Below are 15,805 nucleotides of genomic sequence, written 5' to 3' on the forward strand. Positions count from 1 at the left end.
AGCTTTTTAGTTTGATGCAATCCCACTTGTCTATTTTTGCTTTTGCTGCCTGTGCTTTTCAAATGTGTCCTATACAAAAATCACAGCCCAGAACAATGCCAAGAAGCTTTTCCCCTGTTTTCTTCTAGTAGGTTAATGGTTTCAGGTCTTACATTTGAGTCTTTACTTTTTTTTTTTTTTTTTTTTTTTTTGCGGTACGCGGGCCTCTCACTGTTGTGGCCTTTCCCGTTGCGGAGCACAGGCTACGGACGCGCAGGCTCAGCGGCCGTGGCTCACGGGCCCAGCCGCTCCACAGCATGTGAGATCCTCCCGGACCAGGGCACGAACCCGTGTCCCCTGCATCGGCAGGCGGACTCTCAACCACTGCGCCACCAGGGAAGCCCACATTTGAGTCTTTAATGCCATTTTGAGTTGATTTTTGAGGGTCCAACTTCATTCTTCTGCACGTGGTTCAGCAGCTTTTGAAAGAAACCCCATGTCAGGCACCTGGGGGTTTCTACTGCCCCCCAGACAGAGCTTGCAACCTTAACCTTGCAGGGCTCAGAGCGCACGTGCAAGCCTGTCACTCCATCCACAGTCACCGAGCCCCTCTGATGCGTCAGGAGACAGCAGCTGGGGGGGCCGAGGGGACTGAAAAGCAGCTCAGAAGTGGGCAGAGGTTTCCAGGCTCCACGCTCAGCTCTGCGGCTCCTGGGGCAGGAGAAGCCCATGGAGCGATTACGTGCAGAGGCTGGGTGTTCCCTTGTGGGTGGCTGTATGTTCAGGCTCCGTGTGTGTGTGCCAGCTCTACATGCATGTGAGTGAGTGGAGACGAGGGTACCTGTGGACGTCACCATCCTGCTGGAGAGTGCAAGTGGATGCTGGGATGTATGTGCGCAGGTGGGTACCTGTGTGTGTGGCAGAGGAGGGTTGGGATGTGTCCAGAGAGGCTGTCTGCCCCCCTCAGATCTGAAGGCTCAACTGGGCCTATCTGTCTAGTTGGGAGAAAGAGTCTTCTTTTCCTGTCCAGTTCTTCAAAAAACCGGCTCAAGATTTTCTCCCTTCAAGCTCTCACGAGGATTGTGGGGACTCCCTACCGCCCCAAATCCCAGCACTGGTAAGACTGTGTGACGCCTCTGGTGGGGTGTGGCTCGGACCCCTGACTTGAGTCATTGTGCCCCTGTGGTTGCAGAGCCATCGGACAGAAGGCTGCTCCGGGCTGCTGGCCATGGACACTGGCAGGCCTGGCGCCGGGGCCTCGAGCTGCTCCTGCCCCGTCTCTCAGAGACCTACGTCCGTTTGTCACCCAGCTCAGGGCGTGCGTGAGGGGTCTGGAGCGCTGACCAGTACTGGGCTCCTCCCTGGGGCCGGGGAGGGGGTGCAAGAGCCAGGTCAGGTGTGGGGACAGATAGCCAGGGTCACAGGCACCGGGGAAGGCAGAAACTCCTGGAGAGAGGGTCAGACTGCCTCCAGGAGGGGGTGGTCACAAGCCAGCCTGGCATCCTGCGGTGTTCTCTAAATGCTCCACCAACAAGTGCTGGGAGTAGGTGGGTGGCCAGACTGTCTTCTGTCCTTGGTGACCCCACGGCCTGGTGGGCCAGGCCAGTCCTGCTTCCCACCTGCTGTGCTGGCCTAGTTATCGGCAAAGCTCCTTTTACGCTTTAAGCCCCAGGTTGGAGGACAAGCTTTATTCTGTCTGCCCTCTAGGCTGGGTGTCATCTTCTCTCCGCAGGAGGATCCAGGAGCTGCCCTCAGCGCCCCCTTGCCCTCCTGGAGCAGGTCTACACACAGGTGTTTGGAGGGGGGCTGGACATTCGAAGGCCCTCAGCTCCGTGCACAAAGTGGGCAGAGCTGAGGGGAAGCCCAGCTCCACACGCGTGCTGTCCTCCAGCACAGCTTGGCCTGGCCCGGAGGGGAGACTGCAATCTGCAGGGCGGTGGCTGGGCGCCAGAAGACCCCAGGCCTCCTGGCTGGGAGCCAGTCCCATCTCACAACTTGGGGTGGGGGGCGGTTAAAAAGAAAAAAGAACAATGTCTTCCAAAGACACTGCCTACTTTCAGCCCTCAACTCTTCAGGAAAAATATCCCTGGGCTAAGAATGTCCTCAGGCCTGACCTCAGGGGTGACGCCAGCTCAGCAGAGCATGGCCGGAGCTGTGGAAGGCAGGGAGAGGGTGGGAGCGGGGTGAGGAATTGGGCAGACAGGCCCAGGCCTGGGCCAGGGTCACGGGCATCTGGTGGGGACAATACTGAAAAGAGAGGGGACACTTCTGGGCCCTGATGTTAACTCATGCTGCAGGAACTGGACAGTCACAAGGCACGAGGCACAAGTTAGGGGCAAGGGATACAGGATGAACAAGACACTGCGCCCCCTTCTCCTTCCATTGGGGCACATGCAGACGAGGCCAGGTGCCCACACAGACGTGCAGTGCCTGCCGTCACCCCGGCGGTCAGCTCCCGGAAGGCAGGACGATGTCCTCTGCACAGCTCAGTCCCAGACCTGAGACGCTGCCCGACACACACTACACACTCAGTAAATGTGTGTCACATGCATGCAACACACATGCGCACACCTCACACTCAGATCTTCACGTGGTCACACACGCGCGCTCCTCACGTACCCGGGACACAAAAGGGCTTCGCTGCCCCCCTGCATCGCCTGCTCTTCAGGCCAGGTGTGGTTTCGGTTGCCTCCTGCTTAGGAAATTGAAGAGCGATCCCTCCTTAGATCACCAGGAACAAGACAGTGTCCCAATTTAGAACATGACGCCAACGTATTCTTAGAAAATACAAGTGCACGTGTGAGTTTAGAGCGAGCCAGATGCGATTTAGTGTGGACTTCTCTCTGACACGTGTTGCTTCTATTTTCTCCAAGCCTGAAACCCACACTGAGCCCCAGTAAGCCTTCTCGCCTCACATGCACGAGCTGTGCGTGCCAGAGGGGCCGGGCCTGCAGAGCAGGACGTGCTGCTCTCGCAAGGCTGGGGGAACCAGCCTGTCGTCGGAGAATCACCTCTTATGTCTCTTTGGAGTTCCTGATAAGGTGAATCTATTTAATGCCGCCAAGGAATCATAATGAATACAGCCTTTCCCGGGTACCTGGTACACCTGGGCACGGTGACTCTCCTACATGCTGGTGGGGCCCAGGGGCCTCATTCACCCAACACAGAGGAAACAGAGGCCCGAGACGGGAATGACCTGCAGCAGGTCCTCCACTAGCCAGCAGCCCAGCCCCTGCCCCATGTCAGCCTTGTATCACTGGAGGGGCTGTGCTGCCTGGCCCGGCCGTCCCCCTCCGTGGCATGCTGCATCCTCACCCCACCCCGGGCGCTCGCCCAGGGTCCAGGGAAGACCAGCACCCTGGGAGCACTGAGGGCTCTAAACACAGGTGCAACACCACCACGCTGTCCACTCGGTAACCTCAAATACCAGGCAGGACCTTTGAACCAAACAGGAAACAAATTCTCGAAGCAGCTAAAATAGGTCCTATACAATTCATGGTCTAAATTGCCTTCACTGCCCTTGGCCAGAGCCTCTTTGTTCTTCTAGAGGACTCCTGGCTCTTGGCTTTCCTCATGCAAAGCATCTTAGAATGGACAATTTTTTAAGGGCCAGAAAGGCACCTCCCCGCCAGCAGCATGAGGTGATGCACCAGATTCCACCACCAGGTAGGAGATGAACAGCTATACAAAGTAGACACGAGAGCTCTAACAACGCAGCACTGATGGCCAATCAGATGACCCCACACCTCTCCAGGGTCCCGGAAACCTTCATGTTACTCCTCCTTCCTCATTACCATCCTCGTCACTGGAGGTCGAGAACCCACCGCGTGCCACGTTACTTACGTTTGTCCGTCCGCCTGTAACCGTACGGTCATCCTATTTTACAGCTCAGCACTCAGAGGACTACCTGCTCAGATCTCCACACCTGGTCGCTGGCAGGGAGGAGCTCCCACCCAGGTGTGAGAGACTCTCCCCCCTGCCCCACACGGCCTCCCACCATGGCCGGGCCCCAAGACTGAGGGCGGCTGAATCTTCAAGAAAAAGCAAACCATTCTCCGTGAATTCTGCTCAGATGACATCATTTTGGAGCCCCTTGCATTCAAAATGGTTTATGAGGAGCACTTAAGGAAAGGCTTCGTATATTGGAAAAACCAACTTATTTGGATGTTTATTCCTTATGCGTCATGGATTTTGATGAAATCACTATTTAATGGCGATTTTAAATCATCGTTCAGAGCCGGGCCTGTGGGAAGCGCTGGTGCACTGGTGACTGTCAGGTAAGTAATGAGGACACCACACTCCCGAAGGGCTCCAGAAACGTCAGAAGCTAACTGTTCTGTACACTGATCTCCCGGTGAGGGGAAAATCTTCTGCAAGATCGTGGGTGGTCCCCACGATCTCGTTTTAATGGAGCAGAAATACATGTATATCATGGCCAAGAGGAGAATGTGGTGCTGTTATGGACATGCGCTCGTGCCAGTTACCTACCACATTATGTTCAACAGCCTTCTCCAAATTAAGTGAAAAAGAAGACGGGGCGAAAATAGAAGTATGAGTGAGAAAAACAGAGGAGTGTCCAGGTCTCGAAATTTCTCCTTCCTTGGAGAATACAAAAGGAGGACTTGGCATGGGGACCAGTTTTGCCTAGATAAAGTTTCGTGCTGATTTCTTCTGCTTAGGTAGGAACAGTAAAAAGTGGTAACATATACTACACAGTTGTCATAGCAACAGCAATACTCTCTGAGCTCTTGGAGTCAATAGGGAAGAAACCACGTGCCTTGCCCAAGTCCTGCCCAGGCAACTGGTAGAGAGGTCAGGGGCTAAGCCCCGGCCTCCCTCCTGCCAAGCAGAGATTCTTCCATCCGGGACGGCGGCACAGGAGTTACATCACAGGTCCTGGGTACCACACCTGCTATGCTGGGTTCCTTCTAGGCCCCTTGAGGGCAGAGGGGAGGGTCCTGGATTTGACAAGCTCTGCTCATGGACCCCACATTCTAAAGTGAGAGCCACAGGCTGAAACTGTGTGGAGTGCACGCTGGTGCCACTGTCATCTGCTTGGAACACAGACTGTGGACATCCAGGCCTGCATGAGTGTGCTGAAGTCACCCCGATGGCCAGGCCGTGCATTCCAGCCCCATCCCTTCACCCATGCAGCCCTGACCCTACCTCGTTGATGGCCAGCTGCTCGCCGCCCCCTCCAGGGTGGCTGTAGTGGTGGCTGGAGCTGTGCACGTCCTCGTACAGGTCCTCCTCACTGCCTGCCTCGTCCGCACGGAGAGCCGTGTCCAGAGCTCCATCAGGGAGGGCTGGAAGGAGAGAGAGAGCAGCTGCTGAAGAGGAGCGAGGGAGGGGACACGCGGAGAAGGAAATGAGCCTTTCTGGGATAAACGCTCCTTCTGTAAGAGGAGGGAGAGGGTCTGGGGGGCCAGGTTCTCGTACAATTCTTGCTGCAGAAACACAGTCTGGTTGAAAAAGTGCACTGGTCGACTTTCACACATCACTGTAAATCATCTACCATTCAGTCCCCACCAGCTCCGTAAACAAGGACACACAACTATGGGCCGTGGCATGACACTCGAGTCCCCTCCCGTTGAATTCAATTCAAAACCACTTACCAATGTGTCAGGTATACATAGTACACTTTACCATCCCTCATACATGGCAAAAGGCCCTTAAAAAGGCTAACAACTTCTTATTAAACATATACATATATCTCCAAAGAAATATACAATATATACATGCAAATATTGTTTGAAAATTAATAAAAGGAACACCTGTGGCGCTTACCATCCTGTTGTAGAAAATACCAGAATCTTAGAATTCAACCTCCTGTATGTCCTACTCCAATCCCATTCCCCTCTCTCTCCTTTAGAGATATCCAATACTTCAAGCTTTCTGTAAATTATACCCAGGCTGTCTCTGTTTTAGCATTTATTTCTGTTGAGTTTTGCACGGTTTGACCTCATATAAATGGAACCATCCAGTAACTTTTCTTCCCTGATTGGCTTTTCTGCTCAACAGCTCCTGTAGTTGTGATGATTCAGTCTCCCCGATGCACAGTCTTGCCTCTTGCGAGTAGTTGCAGTTTTGCAGGCGCACTGCACTGCTGCAGAACACCGGGCGTTTCCCATGCTGTTGCTCGTACCAATGATGGTGCTGCAGACACATCCCCGTGCCGCCTGGGCATAGGTCGCAGACTTTCTCCCAGAGCTTCCCAGCCTCTTTTTCATTACCGCCCCCGCCCAAAGAGCCTTTTGTACATTGTTTTCCTATTGACCCCAGTGAAATTTTAATACCACGAATATACTATATATTTTAAAGTCCTGTTGCTCTTTGGAGGATCACAAACCATTGTAATAGCTAAGATGTGCGCCCTCTTGGATGAAACCATTACCTGTGGAGTGAATTCATGCTCCTGGGTATAGACACCTAGGTATGGCATCCCTGGGTCCTGGGTATGCCAAACTGTCCCCTAAGCTATCCTACCAACTTAGACTTCAGAGAGTGTGTAGGAATGTTTCCAACTCTACATCCTCCCAACTCTTGGGATGAGCGTTGTCAGTTTCATTTCTGACAGGCCGAGAGGTATGAAATGGGACCTTAGTGCAGTTTTAATTTAAAATTCCTGCTTACTAAATGTGTTGAACATCTTATCTTCTATGTTTATGGGTTATTTCTATTTCCTTTTTCTTTTTTTTTTTTGCGGTACGCGGGCCTCTCACTGTCGTGGCCTCTCCCGTTGCAGAGCACAGGTTCTGGATGCGCAGGCTCAGCGGCCAAGGCTCACGGGCCCAGCCGCTCGGTGGCATGTGGGATCCTCCCGGACCGGGGCACGAACCCGTGTCCCCTGCATCGGCAGGCGGACTCTCAACCACTGTGCCACCAGGCAAGCCCTGTATTTCCTTTAATGTGAAGTGTCTGTCTATTGAGTGTTTATTTTTAATGTAATCATTAATGTAAAAATATATTTCTATGTATGTATAGTTTATATACATACACTTTCCCCCTCTATTCTGGATACCCATCTGTGCCACAAGTATCATCTCCCTGTTTGTGGCGTGTCTTGTCTCTTTAAAAAAAATTTTTTTTTAATTTTATTTTTGCCTGCGTCGTTTGGGTCTTCATTGCTGTGCGCGGGCTTTCTCTAGTTGTGGCGAGCAGGGGCTACTCTTCATTGCAGTGCGTGGTCTTCTCATTGCAGTGACTTCTCTTGTTGCAGAGCACGGGCTCTAGCTGCGCGGGCTTCAGTAGTCGTGGCTCGCGGGCTCTAGAGCGCAGGCTCAGTAGTTGTGGCGCCCAGGATAAGTTGTTCTGCAGCATGTGGGATCTTCCTGGACCAGGGATCAAACCAGTGTCCGCTGCATTGGCAGGCGGATTCTTTAACCACTGCGCCACCAGGGAAGTCCCAAGATGAGGACTCTTCTAAAAAAGTGTAACCATAGCACATATCTAAAACAGATATAGTCTATCGAAAGTTGTCTGTCATACCTTTTCCTCTAAGGCATTAAAAAATCTTTTTATTTTGAAATAACTATACAGTATAGGGTGTTCTGACTCTACTGCAGAGAGGTCCTGTGTCCCCTTCACCTAGTTTTCCCCAATGATTACATTTCATATGACTCCAGGAAACTGCCCTTGGTACAAGACATGTAAATGGTTCTATGTCATTTTATCACCTGTGTAGATTTGTGTAACCTCCACGGCAATCAGTATGTAAGCTTTTGAGGTTGACTTTTTTCACTCAGGCAAATGCCCTTGAGATCCATCCAAGTGGTTGCTTGTATTTTTACTTCATTCCTTTTTATTGCTTACTAGTATTCCATGTAATAAATGTGCATATTTTTTTAAACATTCACCCATTGAAGGACATCCGGGTGGTTTCCAATTTTAGGCTGTTACAAATAAAGCTACTAGGAACTTTTATGTACAGTTTTTTGGGTGGACATAAGTTTTCATTTCTCTGGGATAAATGTGATTGCCCAGGAGTGCAACTGCTGAGTCATATGACAGTTGAATGTTTAGTTTTTTAAGAAACGGCCAAACTATTTTCCAGAGTGGATGTGCCATTGTACATTCGCACCACAATGTACGAAAGATTCAGTTTCTCAGCATCCTTACCAGCATCTGGTATTGTCGCTATTTTATATTTTAGACATTCTGATAGGTGTATAATAGTATTGCATCTTGGTCTTAATTTGCATTTCCCAAAAGGCAGGTGCTGTGGAACATCTTTTCATGTGCCTATTTGCCATTCATATGTCTTCTCTGGTGAGGTATTTCTTCATGTTTTTTGCCTATTTTCTATTTCTATTGTTTATTGTTTTAATGTTGAGATTTGAAAGTTCTGTATATATTCTAGATATGAGTCCTTTGTCAGATATGTGGTTTGCAAATATTGTCTCTCAGTCTGTTGCTTATCTTTTCATCCTCTTAACAAGGATTTCACAGAGCAAAATTTTAAATTTTGATGAAGTTCAATTTATCAAATTTTCCTTTTATGGGTGATGCTTTTGGAGTCACATCTTAGAACTCTTCACCAAATCTTAGTTCCAAAAGATTTTCATTTATGTTTTTTCCTCTAAAACCTTTATAATTTTACCTTTTACACTTAAACCTATGATTCATTTTGAGGTTTTTTGTATAAAATGTGAGATTTAGGTCAAGCTTCATTTTTATTGCCTATGGATGTCCAGTTGTTCCAGCACTATTTCTAAAAAAAAAAAAACTATCTTTCCTCTACTGAATTGTTTCTGTACTTTTGTCAAAAATCAGTTAGCCAAGTGGGGACATTACTATCAATTTTACAGAAATAAAAAGAATTATAAGAAAATACTATAAACTGGACTGTTATACACCAACAAATTAGATAAACTAGATTATATGAGTAAATTCTTAGAAAAACACATGTACTAAAACTGACTCAAGGAGAAATAGAAAATCTGAATAGACCTATAATTACCGGGGAAATTGAATCACAAACTTCCCAACAGAGAAAAGCCGAAGATTTTATGGCTTCACTAATGAATTCTACCAAACATTTAAATAAGAACTAACATTAATCTTTCTCACACCTTCCAAAATACTGAAGAGGAAGAAATACTTCCTAACTCATTAAAGCCAGACAAAACACTATAAAAAAAGAAAACTGAAGACAAATATCTTTCATAAATATACATGCAAAAATTCTAAACAAAGGATTAGTATACCAGTAAACTACTAGTAAACTGAATTCAACAGCATATTAAAAGGATTATATATCTTGACTGATTAGGATTTATTTCTGGAATACAAGAATGGTTCAACATATGAAAATCATTCAATGTAATATACAACAGTAATAGAACGAAGGGAAAAACCCTACATGATCATCTCAATTGATGCAGCGAGAGCATTGACAAAATTTGACACTATTTCATGATAAAAACACACAAACTAGGAATAGAAGGGAATGTCCTCAATATGATAAAGGCCATATATGAAAAACTCACAGCTAACATCATACTTAATGGTGAGAAACTGAAAGCTTTTTCCTTGAGATTAGGGAAAAGACAAGGATGCCTACTTTCACCACTTCTATTCAACACAGTATTGGAAGTTCTGGCCAATTAGGCAAGAAAAAGAAATAAAAGTCATCCAACTTGGAAAGGAAAAAGTAAAATTATTTCTGTTTGTAGATGACACAATCTTATATGTAGAAAACTCTGAAGATCCACAATAGATTGTTAGAGTTTATAAATAAATCCAGCAAAGTTGGGGGATATAAATCAACACACAAAAATCAGTTTTATTTCTATATACTTGCAATGAACAATTTGAAAACAAAAATATTTTATATTCCATTACAGTAGCATTGAAAATAATAAAATACTTAGGAATAACTTTAACCAAGGAGGCAAAAGATTTGTACACTGAAAATTCCAACATTGCTGAAAGATATAAAAAGAAAACCTAAATAAATGGAAAGACATCCCATGTTCTTGGGTTAATAGATTTAATATTGTTAAGATGACAATAATACTCAAAGCAATCTACAGATTCAATGCAATCCCTATCAAAATCCCAATGGCATTTTTATAGAAATAGAAAAACTTATTCTAGAATTCATATGGAATCTCAAGGAACCCTGAATATTCAAAATTATCTTGAAAAAACTAAGCTGGAGGGCTCACATTACCTGACTTCAAAACTTGCTACAAAGCCACAGTTATCAAAACAGTGTGATACTGGCACAAGGACAGACATATATTCTATTGGTCTAACAGAATAAAATAGACACCCCAAAAATAAACCCTCACATAAATGGTCAGTTGATTTTTGACAAAGGTGCCAAGATAGTCATGGGGGAAAAGACAGTCTTTTCAATAAATAGTGTTGGGAAACTGGATACCCACATGCAAAATAATGAAGTTAGGTCCTTACCTAATGCCGTATACAAAAATTAACTCAGAATGGATCAAAGACCTAAACATAAGAGCTAAAACTGTAAGACTCTTTGAAGAAAACAGGGGAAAGGTTTTATGACATTGGATGTGCAAATTATTTCTTGTATATGACACCAAAAGCACAGGAAACAAAAGAAAAATAAATAGCTAAACTGGACTACGTCAAAATCTTAAAGTTTTGTGCATCATAGGATACTTTCAAGAAAATGAAAAGGCAGCCCACTGAATGGGAGAAAATATTTGCAAATCATATATCCGATAAGGGACTAATATCTAGAAATATATAAAGAACTCCTACAATTCAAGAACAACAGCAACTACAACAAACTCATTAAAAAAACAGGCAAATGTCTTGGGTAGACGTTTCTTCAGAAAAGATATACAAGGCAGCTGCTGTGGAAAAGAGTCTGGCAGGTCCTCAAAAAGCAAAACATAGGATTACCATACGATCTAGCAATTACACTTCTAGGTATGTACACAAAAGAAGTGAAATCAGGGACTCAAACAGATATTAGTACACCAATGTTCATGGCAGCATTACTCATAATAACCAAAAGGTGGAAATAACCCAAATGTCCATCAAACAGATAAATGGAAAAACAAAATGTGGTATTTACATACAGTGAAATATTATTCAGCCATAAAAAGGAATGATGTTCTGATACACACTAAACATGGTCGAACCTTGAAAATACTATGCTAAGTGAAATGAGCCAGACACTAAAGGATACATATTGTATGAGCCCCTTTATATAAGGTACCTAGAATAGGCAAGTTCTTAGGGACAGAAAATAGATTAGTGGTTACCAGGGGCTGTAGGGAGAGGGGAACAGGGAGTTATTGCTTAATGGAACTGGGAGTGATGAAAAAATTCGGCCACATATAGTGGTGATGGTTGCATACATTATGAAAATAATGCCACTGAATTATACGTATAAAATGGCAAATTTTAAAACACATTTTATCACAGTTTAAAAAATTAATAACATACAAAAAATTTGCATTTTGTACTGTACATGGGTGAGTTGCATGGTATGTGGTTTATATCTCAAAAAAGCTGTTTTAAAAATTGTTCGGTTATACTTCTTGGAACTATTTCTGGGTTCTCTATTTGATCCATTAATTTACTTGTTTGTTCTTCTCCAATATCACACAATCTTGTTTTCTACAGTTGTATAATAATTCTTGAAATTTGGTGGAGTGGTTCCTCTTTATTCCTCTTTTTTAGAACTATTTTAGCGATTCTTGTTCCTTTGCCTTTCTCTATAAATATTAGAATAATCTTGTCTATAGTCACAAAAAAACCTTGCTGGGATTTTGGTAGAAATTGTGTTAAACCCATGTATTGATTTGGAGGTAACTGACATCTTTACTCTGTTGTGTCCTCCAATCTGTGGAATATCTCTCCATACTTAGATCTTTGATTTCTTTCAGTGCTGCATTATTTTAAAGCAAATTCCAGACATCCTATAATTTAATCTGTAAATACTATATAGTATATATCTTAAGAGATACAGAGTCTGTCTATCTGCCACACCTTCTTCTAGAAGAATTTAAAAATCAATCATCTCGGGGCTCCCCTGGTGGCGCAGTGGTTGAGAGTCCGCCTGCCGGTGCAGGGGACACGGGTTCGTGCCCCGGTCCGGGAAGATCCCACATGCCGCGGAGCGGCTGGGCCCGTGAGCCATGGCCACTGAGCCTGCGCGTCCGGAGCCTGTGCTCCGCAACGGGAAAGGCCAACAACAGTGAGAGGCCCGCGTGCCGCAAAAAAAAAAAAAAAAAAAACAATCGTCTCTGAGGGAATAAAACAGATTCTTTGTAAGAGTTACTACTTTTCTTGGCTCTCTCTTAGCCAGTCCCAGTTGAGGTCTCAGCAGCTCACAAAATGGTTGCTTATCTAGCAAACCTGCAGCCTGGGAGGAAAGGAAAGCAAGTTTCAACATGAGTCTGCCAGTATTTTTATCATCATCTAATATCTAGCTTCCAGCACAGGGTCTGGGACACAGGAGGTGTTTGCGTAAATGAAGGAACCAGGAGACCGTTCACAGGTGTGTGAGTGGAGGTGGCAGTGGGAGGACCACCCCAGGACTGCAGTCAGGACACCCAGGCCCAGTGCTGGTTTGCAAACGGCCAGGGGGCAGAGCTGGTCATCTGTCCTCCGAGACGCGCTCAAACTCCTTTGCTTTTGTTTTGTTTAGGCTCCGGACACACAGGCTCAGCGGCCATGGCTCACGGGCCCAGCCGCTCCGCGGCATGTGGGATCCTCCCGGACCGGGGCACGAACCCGTGTCCCCTGCATCGGCAGGCGGACTCTCAACCACTGCGCCACCAGGGAAGCCGTCAATCTCCTTTCTTACAAGCAAGGCCCTTGGAAGGTTCACGTGCACTTAACGTACATGAAAGCATTAAAGGGTGTGGTCCTGTGCTCCGCAAGCATCTTCGGGTGAATAAATGAATGAGCACAACACGGCCGGGTCAACACAAAATCAGTCTTGATTTTGGATATTTAATTTTTATGTAGGAAGACAAGCCAGCTGTCTGAGCCATTATGAGATTCTAATAATTTAGAACTTTTAGACAGCAACACAGCTAAGAATTCTGGATTCTAGACAAAAGGTCGGCAAGGGCCCCTTTACCTCTGATGAACAGCACCCAAACAATCTTCTGTCTCCACTTAAAAGGAAAAGCAGTGGTTCTTCCAGTGAGGAGAGAACGCCGCAGGGGAGTCTACTCTGTGCTGCCCTAGAGCCCTGGAGAAGAGCGGTTCTCAAAGTGGGTCCCTACAGCAGCAGTATCCCTTGGGAACATGTCAGACACGCAGTGTCTTGCCCCTCCCCAGACCTGCTGAATCAGAAACCCCGGGGTGGGCCCAGCAGGCTGTGTGACTTCAGGTGCCCTGGTGAAGAGCTCAAAGCCTGAGACCCACTGTTCTCAGTCAAGAGCCCTTAACAAAGTGGTTTGCTAACTCCCAGGAAATTCTGCTCCAGCACAGTCAGGGAACACGGTCTTTTGGGATGGCCGCAGGGCCCCTTTAGGAAACTCTAAAGAGCCTGGCATACAGTCTCAGAGTTGAAACGGAATGCCAGAACGCTGGGGTGTCTGGGCAGGTGTCGGCAGCTTTGGCTGCTCCCCCAGCACCCACTGGCCAGGGGCTTCCATGGATCACATCTATGCACTTGTTTGTTCCTTTCTGAATTCACTGAGAAGTGTTCAATGCCTAGTGTGTTGGTGCCACTAGACACACACGGGGTTCTGAGAACACAGTGTGAATAAGACAGACACGCCCCTGCTCCCGTGGAGATCGGAGTCCGGCAGGAATAGGGGTAAACAGTGATGAAGCGGCGGGCACAGGAGCCCCTGCCCAAGGGTGTGAGGTCTTGGCCACCCCGTGCTGGCGGTGACCTGGGGGGGAGGGGAGGGGCTGCAGAAGGGTGAAGAGTGTTCCAGGCAACAGAAACAGCATCAGGCCCCAGACGCACGTGGGATGCTGTTCAAGGACACGGAAGAGCGCCAGGGATCCAGGAATAGAGAAGGGGTTAGGGACACCAGGGGCGAGGTCTGACGGCCCTTCCTAGCAAGGACAGTTGGCGCAGGGACTGCTGTCCTAGGCAGCCCCGGAGCATTTACCCTGAGTCACCAGAGCAAATGCTCAGGCCTCAGCCTCACGGGCTTCTCACCACTTCCTAATGACACGAACCAAGAAGGCTAAACTGTGTGCCCCCGTCTGTAGGTGGGGAAGCTGGGGCCCAGAGAGCTGAAGTTCCTTTCCCCAAATCACCCAGATCTCTGGGCTGTTTTCACCAGACTGAGTCTGTTTAAATTCTCTTCTCTCCTGTATGAAGGGCTCCTGCTGATGGTGAGTCAGACGAGGGTGGGACAGTCTGTGTTTGCTGCTGGGGGAGCAGGCGGCCCAGGCAGCGTCCATTGATTCGTTCCTAACCCACCCGCTGCCCTGCACCGCCTCCCAGCTGGACCAGACGCAAGAGCCGCTTCTCGCACTGCACTGACATTCTGGTCTGGGGGCAGCAGCAGTGGCCCAGGATGGAGAGGGAGTGGGTCCCCAGGGCCCCCCACGCCAGGCTGTCCTCCCCACGTGACTGCTCTTCCGCACGTGGCCTTGTCTGCTCAGCTGTCGTCGTCTGCCTTCCGCTCTAAATCCTGTCCAGCTTTCAGGTGAAACACAAAAAGTTTGTTACTGTTGCTGTTGTTTTGATAGACTTTACTTTTTATTTTTATCTTTTTTCACTTTTTTTTTTTGGCCCAGAGGCACGCTTGATCTTAGTTCCCCAACCAGGGATCGAACCCGGGCCCCCTGCAGTGGAAGCATGGAGTCCTAACCACTGGACCTCCAGGAAATTCCCTAGACTTTACTTTTTAGAACCGTCTTAGATTTATAGAATAATTGGGCAGACAGTACAAAGAATTCCCATACACCCCACACCAGTTTCTCTTATTAAGATCTTACATTGATAGGGTATATTACTCAGAATTAATGGACCAATATTGATACATTATTATTACTGAAGTCCATACTTTTCTCAGTTTTTCCTTAATATCCTTTCTGTTCCAGGATCCCATATCACATTTAGTGATCTCCTCAACTCAAGATTTTTTTTTTTTTTTGCGGTACGCGGGCCTCTCACTGTTGTGGCCTCTCCCATTGCGGAGCACAGGCTCCGGACGCGCAGGCTCAGTGGCCATGGCTCACGGGCCCAGCCGCTCCGCGGCACGTGGGGTCCTCCTGGACCGGGGCACGAACCTGCGTCCCCTGCATCGGCAGGCGGACTCTCAACCACCGTGCCACCAGGGAAGCCCAAGATTTTTGATTAGGTCGCACAAAGCCTTGCTTTTGCGTGCTTCTGAATGCTTTTTCATTCAGCAACTAAAACTTCACAACATCTATAGCACCGAATCCGAATCCCCTCTGCACCTCAAGGCTTACTCGGGGTTTTCTCAAAGCAAAGACTCTGACCTTTCGTCCTCCCCAGCCTCCCTGTTCTCTGATTGCTGAGAGTAAAATAACTTTTACTGGGAACTTACAGCGTACCGCCTACTAAATATCAGATTCAAACCTACTTGTGAAATAGGTATTATTAGACACATTACACAGATAAGGACTAGGGGCTCACAGAGGTTAAGACACTTGCCAAGGCCTCACAGGAAGCCAGCAGCAGAGGCAGGATTAAAACTTGCCCAAATGCCACACTCTTCCCTGCACCTCTCTAGGGCCTCCGAACTGTCCAGCCTCCATGTGCACACAGCTGCTTGTTTCCCCATGGCCTTCTCTCTCCCATGAGAGAGAAGGCCACGGGGAAACATGTGCTGCATGTGGCTGTTTGCTGCAATGGTTCCCTATTATTCAAAGAATTAGGGACCTCCCTGGT

At 47.3% G+C, this 15,805-nt stretch overlaps 1 protein-coding gene across 1 annotated transcript in view; it reads right to left on the reverse strand.

Moving 5' to 3' along the window:
- The window catches only part of ARHGEF4 (Rho guanine nucleotide exchange factor 4), a gene marked incomplete at its 5' end in the record, with an annotated part of 136,770 nt that overhangs the window by 15,493 nt on the left and 105,472 nt on the right, over window positions 1-15,805 (reverse strand). Inside the window, one exon of the mRNA XM_082631307.1 lies at window positions 5,146-5,285. Coding sequence (XP_082487433.1) covers window positions 5,146-5,285 — 140 coding nt within the window. The remainder of the gene's footprint in view (window positions 1-5,145; window positions 5,286-15,805) is intronic.

Source organism: Mesoplodon mirus (genome assembly GCF_964341445.2).
Source record: "Mesoplodon mirus genome assembly, chromosome: 8".
NCBI lineage: Eukaryota > Metazoa > Chordata > Mammalia > Artiodactyla > Ziphiidae > Mesoplodon > Mesoplodon mirus.